Consider the following 22,461-nt stretch of genomic DNA (forward strand, 5'->3'; position numbering starts at 1 on the left):
TTTACAAAGTATTAGTATTTGTTGATATGTTCCCAATTCCGGATTAAAACAGCTCACATTGGATTGGTGTTTGTCATTGTGTTTAATTTGTTTCAATTTTCTTGGATATCATTCACCGTTGAGACAGGAGTTTTCTAAGTTGTTGATGAATTCTCCTGAGATCCCTGTTTTGGGGAATCGGTTTAAGAGGCCGTCCCGACCCGCTCCGATCCGACCGTTCGATAATCGTTGATTAATAAATATATTTGAACTAGTTTTGAGTCTAATATACTTGGTAGGACTTGGTTGCACGGGAACACCCATCCGCCTATACCTCGCTGTAAGGTCGCGATGTCGCGCTGCGTCCCGAGGACACGGGTGGCGGACTTGGGGGTGGACTGAAGTCAGTCTCCGTGTCGTTGTAGTTGTACCGACTGTCCGACGGCGACAACGAGCGATATGTGCGCGGCGAGTGGCTGTAGGAGCCGCGATGCCGGCGACCCCAGCTGCCGCTGTGCCTTCGACGACGGTCCATGCCCCGGTCGTCCTCCTCATCGTCGTCGTAGTCATCGTAATCGCTATAGTCTGAGTATCGCTCCCGATCGCGATCGCCGCGGCTCGATGGCGGCGGGGAGCGCATGCGTCCCAGTGGCGGAGGACGTGCTCCTCCCGCTCCAGTTGGCGGCAGGAATGGCGGCGGCAGACCCATGAACGGTGAGAAGGGTGCCGCCAGGAATGGCAGTGGATTTGGCATGTTCAGTAGTGGTGAACCCGGCAAGGGGAGCGGCGATGGTGCCGTTTTCAGTTCCGCCCCCAGCACAGATGCTCCATTGGCGGCGATGGCTTCCATTACGCCTGGATCTCCGCCTACCCCTCCTCCTCCGCTGGCCATCGTGGTCAGCTTGCGCCTCAGGCTGGCGGCTTCGGCCAACGCTTCTTCGCATCGGCGCTCTGACTGGCGCGCCGCCAGCCAGGACTCATGAGCGCGATTCTCCAGCGTGCCCATCTGAGCTTTGTGGGAGGCTATTTGGGCCTCAATCTCGGCACGCAGCTCGTCATTCTGAGATCTACAGGACAAAGGATTTTAACATACTTTGAAAGTGACAAGACGCGACTCTGACTTACTTCAGAGTTTGGATTTCGTTCTTCATCAGCGTCTGGGTCTCCACTGTGCTGGCATTCTCTCCCTGGTGCTGCAGCCACTTGGTCTCCTGCAGACTAAGTTCTCTGAAATGGTAATTGAGAGATAAGAAGACTGTGCTCATAGATATTTCTTAATAATATACTTCTTAAGTTCGTTCTCCTTCTCCCTGAAGTAGCCGGATAAGACTTCAAGACGCGTCTGGGCTTCTAGCTTGTCGCGCTCTGATTGGTTGAAGTCCTGCTTCAGCTGCTCAACGTCTTGACTTGACTGCTGTAGCTGGCTCTCCAGACGCTGCTTGTGAGCCACTTCTTGCTCCACCTTCGCCTGCAACTCGACTACCTTCTTATGGACCGCGTTGAGTTCACCGCGTGTCTTGGCCGAGCTGATCAGCTCCTGGACATTGAGGTTGGTATCCTTTTTCACAGACTTAAGGCAATCTTCTAAAGCTTCGATCTTTGCTAGACTGGTTTGCAGATCGCCATGCTCCCGCTCCCACTTGGCAGTCAGCTCGACAATCTGATTTTGCAGCCTTTGCATTTCGTAATTCCTTGCTTCTAGTGCCTTGGCCATCTCCGTTTCCGTTTCAGCCTGAATTTCTTGAAGTCGAGTTTGCAGCTTAGACTTTTCCATCTCCAACTCGTAGTTATCCTCTTGTAGCGTCTTCAGCTCGCTGGAAAGGCGTGTCGTGGCCTCCGTAATGGAATACTGCAGTTCGCTGTTTTCCCTACTTTTCTCTGCCAGACTTGTGTTGATTTCGATGATGATCTCTGCAAAAGTAAGCGTGTTCTACATTTAATACACAGATAAGTGCTTTGGATTCTAAATAGTTGCAACCAAAAGCTAAAAGAAAACTGCCTTAAATATTAAATTCATTTAAATAAGTAAACATCGAATAATCATTTTAAATTTGGTTTGACTCACTTTCTTGCTCATTAAGCTGACGCTGCAGTTCGTCGACGGTGCTCATGAAAGCCTCATCACCATTTTGGCTGTTCAGGACTTCGGACAGCATCTTGTTGAGCTCCAGGCCAGCCTCAGCCGCGTTATCCAGATCCTGTTAAAAAAAAAGAGTGATTTGTTAAGTAAGGGTTTCTTTATTTATATGATGTGGACCTACCCTTTCTAGTGAGCCAACCTGCTCCTGCAGCTTAGCCTTCTCGTATAGCTCAGATTCGAGCTGCTTTTTGAGATCGGCCACCATGTCGTTTGAGCCAAAGGAGTTGTCCTCAATGCTGGCCAACTTTGTTCGCGTAGTCATCAGGTCGTGCTTAATGATCAGGTTCTCCTTGTGCGAGGCCAACAGACTGCGCTCCAAATGGTTCAGCTTCGAGAGAAGTGCTCCCTCCTGACTACTGTTGCAGAAGCAGTAGTATGCAAACATGAAGAACAAGGAAGAAGTCGCCGCAATAACAACGCACAGCAAAAGTTGGCTATGCTCAACCAGCTTGCCGGCCATTACTTCCACAAAATTATCAAGGGATATTGAGCGATGACAGTGCTCATCTTGGGCTTGAAACCGGGCACAATATCCATCCACATCGGCAGGTGCAGTGTCTGTATAAAAAAAAATGTGATATATAAATTAGTCGCTTAGACAGATTTGCTCCTGGTTTGCTTTAGCTATTTCTTAAGAATACCATAGTTATAATGAATACGTAAAAGACTCACCTTCCGCCTTCTTTGGAGTAGATGGCACCTCAGGTATTCCCGGATAGAGAATTCTGTGCAGTTCATCGCTGCTATCTGCTGGAGCACTCTGAGGATCCTTTCCGATAAAATTGTTTACGGTATCGACAATCGTGGCAAAGAGACCGAAGCCTGCGGCATCCTCCTTGACGGTAACTTCCGACACGGGGCTAGCCGTCGCGGGCAGAGCTACTGGCTCCACGGAACCAACTCCCTGACGATGGTTATCTGTTTGGGGTGCATCTGTCGTCTCATCTTGAATAGCTGCGTACGGTGATTCAGCATCAGGCGTTGGAGTTGTATGTGATGCAGTTGACGGGTAATTAAAGGCACTTTCTGGATGATGATGGTGCTGCTGATATTGCTCTGGCTTGTGCTCATTGGTGTTATCAACGATGTCGTTGGACTGTGCATCCACAGAATCGCCCACCTGAACGCTCAGTTGTGGCTGCGCTTCCTCACTTGATCGCTGCAGCTGCTCTGATTCTTCGTGTAACCTCTTCTGTTGCTCGGCTTCTTCGAGTAATCTTTTATCCAGCTCTGCTTTCTCTTGTAAACGCTTCTGCTGTTCCGCTTTCTCTTGTATCCTCTTCTGCTGCTCTGCTTCCTCTTGCATCCTTTTCTGCTGCTCCGCCTCCTCTTGTAACCTCTTCTGCTGCTCCGCCTCTACAAATAGTCTTTCTTTTTCCTGTTGTTCTTGTAATTGCTTATAGTAATCATTGGGGTTCTCAAAGTTCTTCTTTTCAAAGAGGGGCGGCAGGCCGACAGACTCTGCTTTTAGTGGTGCCTCTTCAGCGACAGGAGCGGTTGAGCTGATTTCTGGCTCGGATAGAGGTTTTATTTCATTATCAGATTGAGCAACAATAGGTTCGGTGGCGATATCTTTTTCAGGCTCAGCTTGGACTTCAGCGGAAACGGAAGCTATTTCTTCATTTATTTCATCTTCAACAAACGCTTGCAGAGGTTCAGCAACCTTTTCGGCGACCGCTTCGATTGGCAAAGGATCTGCCGACTTTATTTCCACGGCTGCATCCAGTTTCTGCTTGGCAGATTCCTTCTGATCATTTTGCTCTATCAGTGTCGACCCATTTAACGCCACAGTAGGTAAAAGAGAGGCTTCCTGCTTAGAGACCTCCACTTCTGCCTGTTTTTCTTTAGTCTCATCCTTTGTATCCTCCAATTTATCAGTTGTGTTCAGTTGCTCGACCATAAGAGGGTTTAGTTCAATCGATTCGTTAATTGTTTTGTTATCGTTTCCTATCTGTGTGATGGATTCGTTATCTTGACTACCTTGGTTGGAGTCGTCATCGTCGTCGTCTGTGTCTGTCTCGTCATCCCCGTAATCGAAATCGTCAAAATCTTCAAGTTCAGCGTTGATGGCCTGAGGCAGTGGGGAAGGTTTCTCAGCTTCTTTCGCAGGTTCCTGTGTTTTTGACTCTTCCTGCGATTTAATGGGCTCAGAAGTTGATGCCAGTGGCTCTTTCGTGTCAACAACTGCCGAGTCCGATTTCGTTGCTTCATGGGGGTCTTGTGCATTCCCTAAGACAATGGCACCTTCGGCTACAGCTGGAATGGCTTCCAGGGGAAGCTCAGTGCCATCAATAACCTGCACTGGGGCCTTGGAAGCCGCCGTAGGATCAGGAACCTGCTGATCCTGCAGCTTGTCGTGTTCAACCACTATTGAATCAACGGCAACCTCAAGTGGTGACGTTGTGGTCGTTGCCAGGTCATCGGTTGACTCAGAGGCGTTTAGAACGGGCTGCATTGTCGTCTCCACGGGCTGAACTGGTGTCTCCACGGGCTGAACTGGTGTCTCCACGGGCTGAATTGGTGTCTCCACGGGCTGAACTGGTGTCTCCACGGGCTGAACTGGTGTCTCCACGGGCTGAACTGGTGGCTCCACGGGCTGAACTTTTGGCTCCACGGGCTGAACTGGTGTCTCCACGGGCTGAACTGGTAGCTCCACGGGCTGAACTGGTGTCTCCACAGGCTTCACCGGAGTCTCCGATGTCTGCACTGGACTGCCAGGTCCCACCACTGGAACCTCGAACAACAGGTCCTTGTCCTTGATCAGGATCTTCTTCTCCATGATGAAGTCCTTATTGGCATAGCCGCGCCGCCCATTGATGTCCACACCCCACAGCTGCCTATTGGAGCCAGCGCTTTTGGACAGGACGCGAATGGGGGAGTTGATTTTGAAGGATATCAGCCCCTCGCCGCCGGTGGCATAGCTGATTTTGGCAATGCCCGTTGAGATAATTTCTGAAAGAGTAACCCAACATAACGCCGAGTTAATTATGCAATTTCAAGAGACATAGCGCTGCTTGAGGCCCAAGGCTGACTTGTCTTTCCGTAGATTACAACTTACGTTCACATTTCGGGTCGGCGCACAGTCGCTTGTCGGAGAGAGTCGCAGCCCACGTCAAAGTTGGAAGACAGCAGATCAGCAGGCCCACAAACAGGGCCAAGTCACTCAGCTGGGGCTGCATTGTCGCTTTCTCGTTGGTCAGCCGCATTTTGCATTGTTTTTGGGGCGCAGTGGTCGGGTGAATAATCAACTTATTTCGCTGCAGCTATTAATTTTTGTGTATAAAAATGGGTTCACTTTCAGCTGAGTTGGCTTTTCATTGGTGTGACCGTACGCGGTGCGCCAAGGAATGCTGCGTGGCCCCAGAAAAATACCAAAATATGAAAAGGCCATTTTTAGTAGGTTTCCACTAACTATTAACTATGTTTTTTTTTTTGGCGAATTCAAAACCCTTTCTAAATTTTAGCTTTTTAAATATATTATGTTAAATATTAGATGAATTTTATTTCACTGTACCTCCTTCCTTTTCGACTCAGTGCAAATACAGTACACATTGTGCGAAAGCACTTTGGTATAGAGATCTTAGAGCAGTTGGTAACACTGGCCAGAGCTCGTCAATTGTTTCGCCAGTTTCGCGGCTCCATCGGAGGAAATTTTGTAAACCCAGTAACTAAATTTGAGTGCGAAGTAAGCCTCTTCACTTCGATTAATTTGAATGCTCGATCTCGGAATAATCTGAGTGCTGCGGTGGGTGGCAAGCGGCAGGGTTAGGTGCGTGTGTGTCTGGAAAACTTCAGCAGTGACCTTGAAAATTGAAGTTTGTTTTTTTTTCTGTATGCACTTCACCCGAAAATGTAACGCGCAAAAGTTCGGATCGGTTTTCTAAAAACGGCGCCGTTGCCAAACGAATTTTTCAGTGAAAGCTGGCGTATTGGATTCCAATTTATTATTTCTTTACGAGGTGTATGGAAAAAGGTTTCCTCTGACATCATATTGTGGCATACAGAGAGCGATTAAGAGAGAAAGGCTAACTTTATGTGATATGCCCGATAATCTTGTCTAAAATGTTTAATTAAAAAGAAAAACTTGTGCGGCATACAATTAAAAGGCTAATTAAAGTGAAAATCCAGGAGCATGTGTACAGAAACTTATTGTTTTGATGTTGTATGTTGCGTGCGATTTAAGGGAGTGTGAGCGAGAGGGTGCGTGAAAAGAGCACACGTGGATGGGTTGCCAGACTGTCGGCAGAGTTTTTAGTGGTTTACACGTCGTCACGGGTTATTTCGATAATTATCTAAGGAACGAGAACTCCAACAACACTAATATGTTTAACTTAGTTTTAATTAATTAACATGTATTAGTTTTTGAGTTAAAATGCTGAATGACCACTTATGAGAAAGTTTTAAATATGAGAATTGGCTTAATTTAAAGTTGTTGGTGCGAACGAACTTAGATCGCCTTTATTATTAATTTCATCTCAATTTATATATCGGTATTTCATCAGTTCAAGTTCTATCTCACCATAAAATGTCCTTTATCACCAATTCGCGTCTGGACAGTGTGGCAACACCGCTCGTTGGCCAGCATGAAAATGCGCAACTCGGTTTCTATTTCTATCTTTCGCATTTTCAACGTCTTTGTGATCGGTTGTTGTTGGGTCGCGGATGCCTAATGGTCGATAGCTGAACGCTATGCTGAATGGAGCACGGTTCGGTTAAATGCCCGATAAAACACCACATAAGCTGATTGGTCGCACAAAGAAAAATCCTTCGCTAAAAGTTGTATAACAAAAAAAGAAGCGATTTGTGTGCGTGAAAACAAAATGCGCCAAAGGCACGGTGCGTAAAAACAAATACAATATGTGAATTAGGTGAAGAACACCGATAAAAGTGGAAAGCAGAAAAAACACGGAAATCACACAAAAACTTCCAAAACAACAATAACAACTCAGTAGTCCTGCTTTGAACTCACACCGACATGCGTGACGTAATTTGTGTATTTATTCTAAAACAAAATTCGAGGAAAAGTGAGCAGTAAGAGCGTGCAATTGTTTGTCCCTTTCGACTCCCTGTGTAATTACCAAATGCAATTTGCCTTTTAATTTGAGTTTTGCATGCAACAGGGCGCGTGTTATTCCCACAAACACACACACGCACACTTACACGCAGTACAGCCGCACTCACACACACCCACACTTGCAGAGGCGCGTGAGAGAAAGGCAACCTGGCGAGGTAAACAAAAATGCGAAAAGTGCAGAGGGGAAAAGCGATAACAAACAACAATCGCAAACAATCTGCGACTGGCTTTTCTCGATTTTCCCTCTTTGGTTCTCTCTTTCGCTTCTCTGGCCATGCAAACGCAAACAAAAACAATAACAATTAGGTAATGTTTTTTATGCCATTCTCTTTTGCTCTCTTGCTTCGCCTTATTCCGTGAGCGTTTGATAGTGTGCGTTTGGTGTGCTCTCTTTGTCTCTTTTTTTTTTTTTTTTTATTAAATTCCGTTTTCTTTTGTTTTCACACTTAACATTGCACAGTGGGGTGAATAAGGAACTAGTTAGGAAGGGTTAAAATAGCGTAGATGAAATTGAACTAAAAAACAACTAAATAATAATTATTCTGGCTTTATAAATCAAGTAAATGAAGTGAGAAAAGCACTTAGTTGTTTATTTACGAATATAAAGAGAAGGGTGTACAATTTTGGAACAACTGTGGCTAGACCCACTGTGCGTTCGAATCGGTGGAAATTTTTGAGCGGAAAATTTTTTGTAAACTGGCTCCTGCTGATTACTCGATGCGTTTGACAAATTCGAACATTACTTTATCGCCTTTTAAACTGTAGGCGAGCGGCATACAAATTAATTTGCTTTTGTCATTCATTTTGTAGTGTTGAAATAAAAAAATAATAATTCATAAAAGCGTTCGAAAATGTAAACGGGAAGCGCACGTTTGAAGCACAAAAAAAAAAAAAAAAAATACGAAATAAAATACGATATCAAATCGTGTCGGTGTGTGTAAATAAAGTGTATTTAAATGTAAAACATAACAATAAAACAAAACAAAAACTGCGAGTTCGAGATATTCAGCCAACTTGAAGAGCGACAAACTTGAAAACGACAGCGGCAACTGAATACGCTTTGCAACAATGCTGCACAATAATCGCGACATTGCAGAGCCAAACACAACAACAGCAGCAGCAACAGCTACCTTATCCACAACAACAATAGCAAGAACAGAAGGCAATGGAACGGAGCCAACAATTGCCACGCACCTTGCAACAACATCTGCTGCAGCAGCAGAAACATCAGCTGGCGTAGAGGAAACAAGTGCAACAGCTGAGGGTCAAACGGCGACGGCCAGAACAACAACAACAACACCAGCTGTGGCAGAGCGAACGGATTTAGCACAAACAGCTGATGCGGCTGCTGCGCCGAGCGGTGATGCGACTGCTGCTGCAACAGATGCCACCGCATTCGATGCACAGATGCGAACGCAGCAACGACATAAGATCAAGATATACCACGATGCCAAGCAGACGGCCGTGTGGCGCACCGATTCGCTGGCCTCCAATCCCAGCTCGACCATGTGCCCGGATTTCGTCAGTTCGGGATCAGGTAGCGGTGCTGGCGGTGGAGTCTCTGGACCCCTGGGCCTGCCCCCTAGGGGCATCATCCTGTCGACGGCGCCCAGTCTCCTGCAGCGAAAATCATCGGACAGCTCGCTCACCTCGTCCATTGCGCGACGCGTCTCGTTTCCGGATAACCAACTGGTCACCGGTTACCTGGAGCCGGCCAATCCTTGGAAGCAAGGTAAGTTTTGTATTGTAGTTTACGTGCTCGCTCTGATATGACAGTACTTACTTTTAAAAGTTTTCCAACTTATAGCTGATAAGTATATACATAGTTATATTTTTGTTTCTATTTTTCAATCGTTCCATTATTTTTTGTTCGTATCTGAACAAGGTATAGCCATATTTTTATGACCCACGCGGATCGTATTTAAAGTTGTGGGCATAATAATTGTATAAATTGTATTGTATAAGTGCTGACCGATCTAAAGTTCTATATAAAGTGTTGGTAACAACTTAATTTCCAATTTAAAAGTGATCTGTTTCTGAATATAGAAACATCTGGTTGCGCCTCTACATCATTAGAATGGGCTTTCCGGGTAATTGGAGGTAGATTTCTTCCGGCTTTGCAGTATATGCTCACTGTTCAGTTGACAATTTGTCATTCTACAGTCCCGCTGGTATTCCGTGCTTTCGATCTTATCGTAGGCGATAAAACTCGGGCAAACACGGAAGTAAAATTTGACTCGATTCGAGACACATTCGCTTCACTTCCTGTGAATTCATTCAATGGACCAGCAATAGATTGCTTTCCCATTGTGTCGCGGGTGCGAAAAGGATCCGCGAGATCTGTCAGCTAATTTCAATTGGCTGCCAAGTCGCCAAAGTGCGCAGAAATATTTATTTGCTCGCGTCCAAATGAACAGAGAAAAGCGCTGCATCCGACAGATGCGTTCTGCAGGCTATTCACTACTCGAGCGTAGTGAATTATTTGCTGTTGCTAAGCACAAGGAAAATGCATATTCCATTTGGGAAGAGAAGCAGTGTGCTGTTGATTAAAAGATTAAGGTAACAAACTAATTACCGTGGAAACGCAACAGGTTTCTTGCCTGCAAAGATACAAAGATACATCTCTAGCTTTTAGTACCATTAGTGCTGCACTTATGCTTCCTTTATTGTTTAAAAACAGGGGGTAAATGTTACTATTAAATGCATTATTTATAACCACATCTGTGAGTATACTTCCATTATTTTATAAATTATTATAAGCATAAAATTATCAGTTGTATGATAAAAGAAAAGCTTCCTGATTTTATGCCCATATAATAAACTGCGTATAAACATTTTTTATTGGCGTGAAAATCTGATTTTGCTTAATCGCCAATTGCTTTGTTTTTTAAAGTTTTTAATTTGTTTTCAATTCCCGGCCGTTAAATTTTCGTGTGTGCTATTGATTTTGAGTTTCTTTTGATTTTGTTATTTGTTATTTTCACGTCAGCGATAACAGAAATTGCTGATAAGATACGGTTGGGTTCGTTTTTCGTTGTTTTTATTGCTTTTGCTTTCCAGTTCGCGTCGCGCTTCTCACATGTTTTATTATTATTTTATTATTTGTTCGCCGTTTCTTTTGGCCGGCATTGCTTTTCTTTTTGCCTTTGCCTTTGCTTCTGCTTTCCGCTTTGCTCTCTTCTGCTTCGTTTTAAGTTTGCCTTGGACGCCTATCGTGGGCTCCGCTTTGTGCTCCCCATTCGTCTCGTCGGAGTGTCTATGAATTTGTTTAAACGATTGCCCCGCTTGTGTTTTTGTTTTTGCCCGACTTGCTATTTACCTCTGTGTAGGTGACACCCAATTTACATATGTGTGTAGATTGTGTTTTTTGTATTTGCTTTGCTGCTGTCCGTTTGTTTGTTTACTTCGATTTCAATTCCCTTCTCGCCTTTGTCTGTGTCTTTGTGTTTGCACTGTGTTTGTGTTTGTTGCTCTTTTTCCGCCGTCGTGGGCCTACAAACTACTTAGTATGTGATGTCATCATTGTCGCTAAAACAAAAGCAGCGAACGAGAAGCCCCAGGAAAAAGACATTATGACAGACGACGGGCATTCTGGCTTGGAAGAATGAAAGTGCCAGCCACACACACACACTACAATATGTGTATATTGTACAATATTGTACACTTGTACATATGTGCAAATAGAAATTCCATCCACTTTCCGGGTTGGTTTATCAGCGAAAGTTCCGATCCCAGTAAATAGCCTCGATTCGACGTCCAAACTAGGCCACAACTTTTATATATGGTTGCAAATAGGATATATTCTTAAAGCACTTCCATCCAACTAAAGATTTAAGAATACAATTTACAGATATCAATCAATTATTATGTCGCATAAATATGAAAAATATCAGAATCTGCAATTATAATTATTTGGAAATTTTGTTGTTCTTGTTTTTACTAAACTATTGTTGAACAACATTGTTGATAGGCCTTAAAACTGCAATTTTTGCATATAATTTGAGGTATTACTTGTCTTGTTTTCCAAATGCATTCTACAAAAAGCAAACACAAGTACAGAACAGCAAATCCATGAGCACGGACTTTCGTTGTATTGGATTTCGAATTTTCATTTGAGCCAAACTCACGCTCACATGCAAGCGGCCAATGAAATGGCACGAAAGATAATAACTAGAATATCAATTGCTGTGCAAAATGTCACGAGTTCGATTAGTGCACATTGGCGATGTAATTAATTTATGCGATTCGAAAGCAAAAGGGTATAAAGAAAATTAAGAACAAGTAAATATGAGTAAGCTGTTTCGCAAATAACGCAAATGTTTGCATTTAGCCAAAACGAAACTCGCCTTCGCCTCACACGCTTGTTTACAATTTCGGTGCGTGTTTATGGCTGATTTTGGGCGTTTGGGGCCTATTTATTTAATTTACTTTTCTGGCCAGACCCATTGAGACGCTTATCTTTTTAAAGCAACAAAACCCCTTCGTCTGCTTTTGCCTGAGAATTGCTGCCTTGATAATGACAAACGAGCGTCGCTCATGGCAGTCAATTTGTCAATTCAAGTCAACGACAGCAATTGATATCAATAATCAGATAAGAGTAAGGCATTGTTAAAAACAGGTTGAATGGAATTACAAGCTAACTCACTAACTCAATTCCCAAATTCAACAGGCTCCGAAACTTCTACATATATATATATATTTTATAACCCACTAATTAAGGTCATATGATTGCTTTTGGAGCCTGAATGAATAAAATATAAAATATTATAATATTAAAACCTGTTTGTACTGCAAGTTTTCTCATTAAATATCATGCAGTTTCCAAACTTAAATTGGTTTTTTCCAAATTTCATAACTGGCAATCAATTATTTTCCGACTTCTATTGTTCTATTATTTGTGGCCAACTTGCAGTAAACCAAAATGCAGTCATAAATTTAATGACAGAGCGGCGAGAACAAGATTCCGACATTGTAAATGTTTAGCACTAAATTAACAGCAATTTAATTGGACAATTTTTCCGGTTCTCTTGTGAGTGCTTCGCGCTTACTTACTATAGCTTTTCTCTATTTGTACATTCGACTTTTGCTCTGACTTATGTGAGAATCGCCAACGTCAACAGCAGCGGGGAACGAGGCACAAAAATCGATGGAACAATAAAATATTTAAAAGGCATTTAATAAACGCAGTCAGACGGCGGCACGCGATTCTACAATGTTTGGGTTGCTTAGTCATTTATCAATGCGATCGATAGCGCGAATCAACAAACAAACATACTCTAATCCCAGGGATTCGCATATACCCCTTCCAATGTATCGATCATTTATGGATTTGTCACCTCCAAAGGCCAATGAGCTCTATTTACCTGTATTGCCGCAATCTATCTCTGTATCTATAACTTGGCTAATTTGCTTTTGAAGTCAGCAAATGCGAGCGAGCGAATCGTTGGTGATGACAAATTGACTTTATTTAGATAGTTTTGCATAAAATTCTCAGGTGGGCTTGGCTTGTTTTTTGTTTATAGTTTTGTGGTTGGGCAACGTAACAATCAAAAATAGACCAAAAACCATTTCGGCAAATAAATATCATATCAAAGTAAAGATTGGCGGAATGACAAACAATACAATGGTTAAAATGAGTGATAGATAAAACTTGTTAGGACAAGCACTAAAAAAGGCTTATAGTTCATACATGTTTTTCTTGATCTGTGTGTTTGCTTCTTCAGTAGGTTGTTTATGATTTACTGATGCTCCTCGGAAATAGCATATATTTTCTATTTTATGTGTTTATATAATGGCTCGTATCGCCGCTGACCGTTGACCCATAATGCCAAGTGTCCAATACTAATTTGATAGGTTTGAATCATTTTTATTTATAGTTTAACAACAAATTCAAAGAGAAACGTCCAATAACTTGGTCGTCACATTGTCTGCTTGCTCGTGAGAAAATTCGTAGCATTTCATATTTTGAATTATTCTACTCAACGCTAATGAATCACTTAACAGATGTGGGGTTTCAAGGCAGCCTCGGTTTGGCGGAGGTGGACGGAACTATTATATAGATGAAATAGAACTGAAGCACTTTTGAATGCCTGCCAAGATTGAAAATCTTTCGGAATCGGTGAAAAGATTTCTTGACAAAATCTCGCTTCTCTCCCATTGCCGCCTGTGTGTTGGCATCCAAGTTTGTGGCAGATCTAAAACGAATCGTTTAATTGCCTCTAACACCGATGTGCCGAGATAATGCAATGATAGATTAAATTGTTTACGTTTTTCATAAGAACTTATGCTTGTCTGGGTGGAGGTGTGCGGTAGTGTGCTGCCAACTATTTATAAGAAAGGTGCACTTGGCATTTGGCACACTGTTCTTTCTTTGGTTCGCAGCGAACTTGCAGTAGTCGCTAAATGCGTCCAAACTGCATCATAGTAACCCACAATTCCCAAGAAAACAGAATGTATGAATTTATACTATATGTATCATCATAGACCCATATATTTATCACATCAAAAGTTGTTCAAAAGCGCTCCTGTTGTTGGCCATGAGTTGTCATCAAAGAGCAAACTTTGCGGTTTCTGAATTTGGTCCCCCCAATGATTAAAGCATACAAACAGAATCCAACGCAAATGAGTCGCAAATTACAAGTTCACGATTTTGTGTCAACCAACCCCGCTGGAAAAAGGCAAATCGTTTGGAAATTGCCGCCGCAATTCTATTTAATTTTTTACTTTTTGTGGACAATTTGTCTATGTCGCTCAATGTGCTTGATGCCGACGCCGGCAATTGTCGATGATCATGTCACCATGGATGCTGGAAGTGGGTGATGACGTTCGGGGTAGAGAGCCGGGCACTCGCACGCGCCACATGTTTTAGTTATCTGTCATATTTGACCAAATATAATATATTTGTTGTCTTTTGAAGTGGCGACACTTGAGTGGCCAGAACAGAAGAAGCGACGGGAATACTTGTCGATTTCCGATCAATATACATATATTATAGATGAAGCCTAATAATATGTAGATATCTGTTTAGAAAACAATTCTTTAATTTTCTTATTAATCAAGTCATTTTTCTCTTGCAGTATACCTTGTAAAGAGCTGCTCCGAGATTGTCGATCAGTATCAGCAGTCGTGTAAAAAGCATAACACCGAGCCATTAGAGAGTGTAGTGGATCATCTAAAGGCCCTGGATCTGAACCAAGTGCGGCAGCCTTTACTTCCCCTTAAAGCGAAAAAGCTAACCGCCAACGATTGCGAAGCCCTCGAGGAGATTTTCAAACGGGTAAAATGGAACATTCTTCTCCAGACTTCGATTGGTAAAACGCCCACTTTAAATTCCAGATACAATACAAATGCATCGATCTGTCCGACTGCACGCTGGACGAGAGCTGCTTGATGGCCCTCTTTCAAATGATCGAATACTATGAAGCTGCCAATGAGCTGGACATTTCCTACAACAAGGAGGAGATGACGAAGCGCTGCTGGGAACTCTGTGCTTACATGGTGGAGCGCAGCCAAGAGCTGCAGCTGCTCAACGCGGAGAGCAATCAGATAACAAAGTTGGGTGCCGACAGTCTTGGGCGGGCCCTCGGTTCCTCCAACCTGCACACATTAAAGCTGGAGCACTGCGGCCTCAGGGGACAGCCACTCGTTCATTTATGTAAGTTTGTCGGTTTTGTGACGTTTGGAAATAGCGATTAGTGATAAGATCAGCATGTTTTCGATCCTTGTGTCCTGTGTAAAGAAGCTCAAGATGTAATCAGTAGTTAAATATTTCCGAAATTGTATTTATTATATTTTAGTGTCGTTTGCAGGCCGAGGTCTCTATCAAAACAAAATGCTCAAGGAGCTGTGGGTGGGCTACAATGACTTGGACTGTGTAGATGCCCAGCACATAGCAGACATGCTGCGCTACAACCATAGCTTGGAGCTAATCGACATTAGCAATAACAACATTAGAAACGAGGGTGTCATGTACCTGGTACAAGCCCTAATTCTCCAGTCCACCGAGCTGGAGCGACGAATGGGTGCATTAAAGCGCACCCGTGCCATTGAAGTGGATGAGTGCGTGTCACCTGTGGAAACTGAGCCCCCGGAAATCATCCCCACATCCACTAGCTCGGCCACCAATCAAACGAAAGACGTCGTCGATGGCGAGTCCTCTGCGCACGAAGCCTCGATTTCCGAAACTACGGCGGAGGAGGAGACATCTACCGATCCAGCGGTAGGTGTCCTTGTGGACTTGGAGAATGATAACGACGACGAAAACACGGAGGACACTGTCCGCACTGTTAGAAACTGCAACCAAAACGGAAGCGGGCAGTCGATGCTGGACAAGCTGCTCTCCATGAATAGCGAAAGCAGCAGCGAAGAGGCGCCCTCAAACATATCCACCGACACCCTTGCGGCCTGCTGTTCCGAGGACATCAGCGAAATCAGCAACGAGATTTATGAACCCAACACCGTCAAGCAGCCGCCGCCAGAAGGCGAAATCGCTCCGGCCATGATCTCATCCAGCCCGATGGAGTCAGAATCGGTAGCTGTTGCAAGTGCAACTGTGGAGCCGCTGTCTGCAGCGCACCAACAACAGCAATGTTCTCAAAACGAACGCAACTTATGTGGTAAATAGCTTTGTTTTTAAACCGTTTCATAAGACAGCGCTGAATTTGTTTTCTTTTTCAGATATTACTCCCTCAACAGAGGCTAAAACCGTTGAACCCAATGAATCCTGTGTACAAAACAACATCATAAACAACAATAATAATAACAATGCTAACAATTCCCACAACAATACCAATAACAATACAATTCAATTGCCATCGGGAGCAGGAGCATCAGCAACCCTTTCAGTCGTACCACCGCCACTGGATATCGAAAACATTCCTAGTGGTTCCTCGCCGGCGGCTATTTTTGAAGTCACGGCCGAGGAAAGTGACTGTATTAATGGCAGTGCTGTGGCGGGGGCTGCTGGATCTCGCCCACTGGATGTAAACAAAAATGCCAAGGCTGGTGACGACTTTGAGGACACGCACAGCACAGACTCGGCGTTTGAGAGCGCATCTGAAGGCGACATAAGTCGCCATTTGCCTGACGAGTTTAGCCGCCTTTCGGTGTTACTGGAGAGCACGCGGCTGGATGACATGACAAAAGAGATGTGTGGCATAGAGACGGCTACCATTGCCACGGAGTCCACCGAGTGCCTTCTTGCCGCCCAGGAGGCAGCGACGCTCACACCTACGCCTGTAGTCCCTGCGCTGGACAAACTTGAAGATGCATTCCCGCCCCCAAAAGTAACCATCGCCGAGGAGTGCCTCCTGAAGGATAAAGAACTGAGCCCTAGTTCCTACCCATCTCTCAGTCCTGCGCCAACGCCCCCACCACCGTCCACGTCGCCGGGAGGAGCAAGCCTTGGCTTAAGACGCACAGAGTCCAGTTGTGCATATCTTAATCAGTCCAGTCGCAACCGATCGCAGAGCTCCGACAGCCTGTGCAGTGAGACTTCGCTGGACGGCATGAGTAGCGGAGCCAGCAACAACAGTGTCAGCTCTACCGCCTCCGCTGATCCCAAGTTTGCGGAAAAACTAACTAAGAATGACACACTTTCGCGCCGCCAGCTGGCCGAGGCAACACTGGAGGCCAACCGTTCGCCTAGCGGATTGAAAGCCCTTACTCTGTGGAATAATAATTTAAGCAAGGACTGCGCCACAGCTGTGGCTGAGCTGCTCCAGAAGACCATTTCGCTGGAACTGCTTAATATTGGCAAGAATTGTCTCTCTAACGAGTTCGTTTCAACCATAAAGGACAGTTTGACGAAAAACACGACTCTGACAACGTTGGGGCTACAGAGTGCCCATCTAAATGCCAAGGGGATTGAGACGCTGGCATCCATTCTCACCTTTGGTGGCAACAGCAAGCTCCAGCGTATTGACATTCGCGACAATAAACTAGAGGTGGAAAGTCTGAATATAATCGCCGAGGTGCTCAAATCCAATAAGACGCTCACGCAGATTGACATTAACGATGAGCCCAAACGACTGACGGTAAGTCATCTGGCCCCGGAATTGATCCACAATTGTCCATTAAAGCCAAGAATTCAATGCGTGGCCACGGTAGAATTTGAGTATCCATTTCATTTATACTGCAACTTTTGTAAAGCAAAGGAAATTTTGTAAATTCACAAATAAGATCCTTAAGTATTTAAACATTAACAAATATTTGCTCAACAAAAGAGTGTGACATTTTCCATATTTTTAGCTATTTACTCTTGGTAATCAATTTTTACAGATAAAGGAAATATTAGATTTTAGTTATTGTGTAAAGTATATTATTTGATATCTGAAGACATAATTATCTTTGCCAAGGGTAAAAGAAGCTGCGGCTAGCCGTAGCTAACCATACTGATACCATGACTTATTGCAAAATCGTGCTTGGTTTTGGATGGCTGTGTTACGGACGTTTTATGCGTTGAAAGTTTTGATTTTGAATTTTTAATCAAATCGTTTTCATTTGTGGTCACTGTTGTCGTTGCCTCTCTCATCTCCGTTAAAGTTGCCCATAGTGCCGATAGTAAATGTTATACCGCCATCGCCTTTGCCCCAGGAGAGCGTAAGTAAACCCCCAATCAATTTGCTCCTCCAACTCTCTGCCTACTGCCCTCTGAGCTCAACTGCAGTCCTTTGACCACGCTTGGCTTGCATCCGATAACATTGCTAACAACTGAAACGCACTCTGACCACCTGGTTTTAGTAGTTTGCGTAGCCTGAACCCCAGCTAATATTTCACTTTAGCTTAATTTAAGATTCGTTCGCTTGTATAACAAAAACCTCCTGTCCACTTGCTCAGTTATACCCCGCCAATGCTCGTTTGGATACAAAAGCTCCTTACGACGCTATTCGTTGGTTAACTGAGCAATTCCACAATGGATTACTTCAATCAGAAGCTGCTTTTCTTAAGGGTCCGCTATTGTATAGCATTCGAAAGTGCCCGTACTGATTGGTTACTATCCTTCTTCTTTCTTATTGCAGATCGGCAGCGATGCGCACTTGGATTACACAAGGGTGCTGGGCACCGTTCGCTCCTTGTGCTCGCGAAATGAGAAGCGGCAAGCCCAGGAGCTGGCGGAGAAGACGGCGAACATGGTCGGCGGAGGCAGCAATGTGGGAGGCAGCCTTCCGAGCATACGGTGTCGCGGCGGTTACTACTTGGGCTCGCGGAAGATCTCGTTGACCTGCCACAGTCGCCCCTTTGTAGACGCGGCTACTGGCACGGTGACTGCAACGTCAACCGCGACCGCTGCAGCAACCGCCCTGCCCACACCGACTGCTCTGTTGGAGGTTAAGCGTGGACCACGTCTCCGCTCTCCGGGACCAAGTCCGCCCACTATATCGCCGTCGTCCTCGCCGAACCGCAGCCGCTTTCACGTTTCACGCGTGGCAGAAGTGGCCAGTCCACTGATCTCGCCGCTGGCCCAGCATCCGCCCCCGCACACGCCGCGCTCGGCCAGTAGCTGCATGTCCATACCCACCATTGGATCGCCCAGTGGCAGTCAAAACAGCCTCAATGCCGTTGGGGCCCTGCCGACCTCCAGTTCTCTGCCCGCCATGGCATCTGTTACCTCCTCGACGCAGACGATTAAGCGACTGTCGGTGTCACCTAGGTCTCGCTTTCATGTGTCGCGCATCTACGAGGATCCCCAGGTGCCGATGGCCAACCGGCAGATGCCACCGATTACGCCGCATACGCCACCAATTGATCTACCACCCACGCCTATGCTGAAGTCGGCAAGGAAGGCGGTCCTGCTGTCCGAGGCAGTGGAGGCGGCAGCTGCTGCCGTGCCAGTAAGCAGTGTGGTCATTGTAGAGTCCAGCGATAACACCGACGCACACATAAGTACAAAAGCCGTAGAGGTAGCCGGGCAGAAGGTTTCTCCGCACCTGACCATATCACCCACCTCAAGTCATTCAAGCTCAACTTCGCCCGGAAGCAGCAGCAGCGGGAGCAGTAGTAATAGCAATGGAAGCACGTCAACTTCCACCGATGTTACAGACTCTGTAGCCTCTGGCCCAGAAGTTCCACAAAGGATGTGTCCCCTGGCCGTGTTCGGCGATAATGACATCACATTGACCAAGGAATCGGCCGGCGTGGTTGCTCTCTCTGCTGCTGCTGCGGCGAGCAATACGAATCCTGTTTCGAAAAGTGAAATAGAACCGCTGCCGCCCGCCGAGCCCGTCAGCAACGCGCCACAGACGCGTGCTCGGAAAACATCGTGGATAGCCAATCCGTCGGCGGTAGACAAGCTGCTTACAATATTCAACATTGGCTCATCGCCGGAACCCAAGGCCAGTCAAATAAGCCACCAGCCCGCCGCCAACACGATCACAAACAGTTCACAGAGTTAGTTGTTTTTTATGTACTTTATTTGTATACGAAGGGGATAACTCAGGTCATAATGGAAAAATAATAACTTCAAAGTTCCCTAAAGATGTTCCATTTCAATAATATGTTTGGTATACTTTGCATTTAATTATTTTAAAGCTGCTTGAAAACGTTTACCTTCTGTATAAGTGTAACTATGGGGATTGAGTATTTAAAGTTCAATATTACCAAATTTCTAATAATAATACCTGTACATTTTGCTTCGACAGATGCCACAGCGACAAGCGTCGTAGGAGGCGACTGCAGCTCTACTACCAATCCAAATCCCATTCTTTCGGTTGCGCGGAAAACTGCTCCAGCATCGTGGGCCTCTCTGACCGGTAGCAACATCTCCAACGCCAGCCAAAATACGTCCTCAAGCGCGGAGACGGGAGGTTCTTCCTTTCTCGACACAGCCTCCAGACAGCTGAGGGATTTTAGCAAGCAAGTCTTTCGCCAGAACCTCTCATTTAACAACAGCGGCGAACAGGCAGCGTCCAGTGCAGCTCCTCAAAGCGAGTTGAGCACTGGGACGTCAGCTTCCAGCAGCACAGAGTCGCCATCCCCGCCGGAGTGCAATACAGCGTACATCCCGCTCAGCCTGAAGCGTCAGCTAAAGGAAAACATTTCGCCGGAGCATACGATCAACGAGGAAACCCTTCACACGCTACAAAAGCTATCGAGAGCAGAGGATGTGGCGTTGAAGGCGGAGGCTGTTACCGAACTGGGCGACATTGAAATTGTAATGCACAGCGAGGTAGCCGATTGCGTTCTGCCAGAGGATACACAGCAAGAGCAGAAAGAGGAAACATCTTCAAATTAAAGGTTAAAAGGGCCTAGGATCAACTAAATATATTTGGTGCATAAATACATTGAAATGGCTAACTACATGGAAAGCAAAATGATGCGAAATGTGAAAACACCCAACTCAAACGATTAAATCTAACACCCACCCAGCATTCCCATGGCTCTCCTACGTACTGTACCCCACCCGCCTTGAAAACTGGATAGGAAGTCAAGGTTGATAATGATAATGAAAGTTTGGGTGTCCCCAAATTCAACAAAATATGATGAAGTACACAAGTTATTACTAACTTTGTTTTATTTTTGGTTAAATTCATTTTAAGTTTTATAACACAAGAAAATATAAATATATTTTAATTATACTTATGGCATACAAATGCAAATCTAATGCTCAATATTCAGTTCAAGAAAACTGCATCTGAAATAAGGAACTTATGTTTCATTATTTTTGGTGACCTTTTTCTGAAGTGAGTACTGACCCAAGAACCGATATACTTTAATGAATGTAAAATGTAAAAACAACATTTAAAATGTACACACATATATCTAAACCATAAAAACCTATTGAAACACTATTTGGCTTAGAGTGCCATTAATAGCTGGCTCTTAAAAAGTTGCATAGGTATCGGGAGCGAAAATCATGTGAATGAAAAATTTGTACTTACCGTTTCAAATGAATACTTACTGAAAATTAACCATAATCAGAACACAGCCACCGGAAACACATTGTTACTTAAGTTAATATTTACTATACGAAAAGCACTATTGTTACAATTTATTAAGGGATATTCTCCCGCCATAGGATTACTTAACACCTATGTATGTGCAATTCTTTATTTTTATTCCTTCCCGCTTTCTTAACTCAAATCTTAAGTGCAAATTAGATCGGTTCAACTGAAGTATTATGAATTGGAACAACTTTAAAAACAACTGCATACTTAAATTAGGTACTTAATCAGCTTACGAATTGCCAATGATTTTGTAATTAGCCCACCAGCTCTCATGCTCGAAACAGAAGGAAGTCTTAAGTTCAATGATATTGTGCAATTAATCGTACATTCTTATTTCACAACCCAAAACTTAACAACGGAAATGAAGCGCAAACGAAAACAAAAGTACCCAAAATAAATCCAATTGATCTCATTATGTGATATTTGTCGTAGTGCCCAAAGCGTTCACTGTACGTGTATCTATAACCAAACCATATGAGTTAAGTACAGGGTGTGTACATTCGAACACTTTTGCTCTAAGTAAACTTGCTCAAGTCATCCCCATCAACACCAATGTGCTCCCTAAACCGTGCAACTTTTTAACATGTCAGCCTTTAATGGACCTACATAAACGTTATAGATACAATTTAAATGCAACACACCCATATAGATATATATAATAACATGTAAACATATATTTTGATTCATGGAAGATCTTGTAAATACCGCGTGTGTACTCTCTATTGGAAAATGGGGGGTCTAGACGAAGCTACACCGAGCTCCGATATATTTTTTTTTGCTCTTTGTTAACGATTTTTGTTTTTGTTTACTATTTTATTGTTTAATACATTAAGTGTAACAATATGGATATGTGTATATATCTATATATTATGTACGTATTTAAGTAGTCAAAAGCAAACCAATTTTTCAAATAATTTCCAAAATGTACCAATCGAAAATGTTTCAACGTATCTTCTTCAGTTAAGTGGAATTACTTAAAAAATGTACTGTACTTAATTTACAAATGGATAATATTTCTGGTGCTTACCGGTCGCTAGAAGATTGCCTTAAACTAGTTCCCTATTTTGGCCATCTGAATTCACGACCAAGCCCATTGGATAATTTGTTTACACTCTTGATCCGAAATTTGTTTTTTTTGTCAATAGCTATGATTTTGTTTAACATTGGCAAGTTAAGTACCTATTTACATAATATAAGTTTATAAATTAGAAAAGAAAACTACTAAACCGAAAAATTTATTGAATAAACATGAAAGTTGTAATGAAACTAAAAATGCCTTTAACTTTATTACTACTTTTAATTGGCGGAGATTGTCGTGTTTTTTT

At 43.9% G+C, this 22,461-nt stretch overlaps 2 protein-coding genes across 10 annotated transcripts; one reads left to right on the forward strand and one right to left on the reverse strand.

Moving 5' to 3' along the window:
• Nucleotides 1-58: 58 nt before the first annotated feature.
• LOC6527060 (transport and Golgi organization protein 1) lies at nt 59-5,453 on the reverse strand. The gene is made up of 7 exons (XM_002088117.3): nt 5,178-5,453; nt 2,792-5,071; nt 2,241-2,677; nt 2,045-2,177; nt 1,266-1,890; nt 1,105-1,206; nt 59-1,046 (listed from the first exon to the last, which is right to left on the reverse strand). Exons 1-7 carry the CDS (start codon nt 5,323-5,325, stop codon nt 308-310), a joined length of 4,464 nt encoding a protein of 1,487 aa, XP_002088153.2. The 5' UTR covers nt 5,326-5,453; the 3' UTR covers nt 59-307.
• Nucleotides 5,454-5,689: 236 nt separating this feature from the next.
• On the forward strand, nt 5,690-22,409 carry LOC6527061. Of its 9 annotated transcripts, none has more exons than XM_015198117.3 (9): nt 5,690-5,804; nt 8,004-8,925; nt 14,270-14,469; nt 14,529-14,847; nt 14,990-15,808; nt 15,870-17,227; nt 17,736-17,792; nt 18,212-19,580; nt 19,832-22,409. In XM_015198117.3, the coding sequence occupies exons 2-9, from the start codon at nt 8,262-8,264 to the stop codon at nt 20,422-20,424; spliced, it is 5,379 nt and encodes a 1,792-aa protein (XP_015053603.1). In that variant the 5' UTR covers nt 5,690-5,804; nt 8,004-8,261; the 3' UTR covers nt 20,425-22,409. The 9 variants fall into 9 exon arrangements, with proteins under 9 accessions (XP_015053603.1, XP_039226322.1, XP_015053600.1 ...); XM_039370388.2 differs by having other exon boundaries at nt 5,719-5,864; XM_015198114.3 differs by having other exon boundaries at nt 5,721-7,150.
• Nucleotides 22,410-22,461: the final 52 nt, after the last annotated feature.

Source organism: Drosophila yakuba, chromosome 2L (genome assembly GCF_016746365.2).
Source record: "Drosophila yakuba strain Tai18E2 chromosome 2L, Prin_Dyak_Tai18E2_2.1, whole genome shotgun sequence".
NCBI lineage: Eukaryota > Metazoa > Arthropoda > Insecta > Diptera > Drosophilidae > Drosophila > Drosophila yakuba.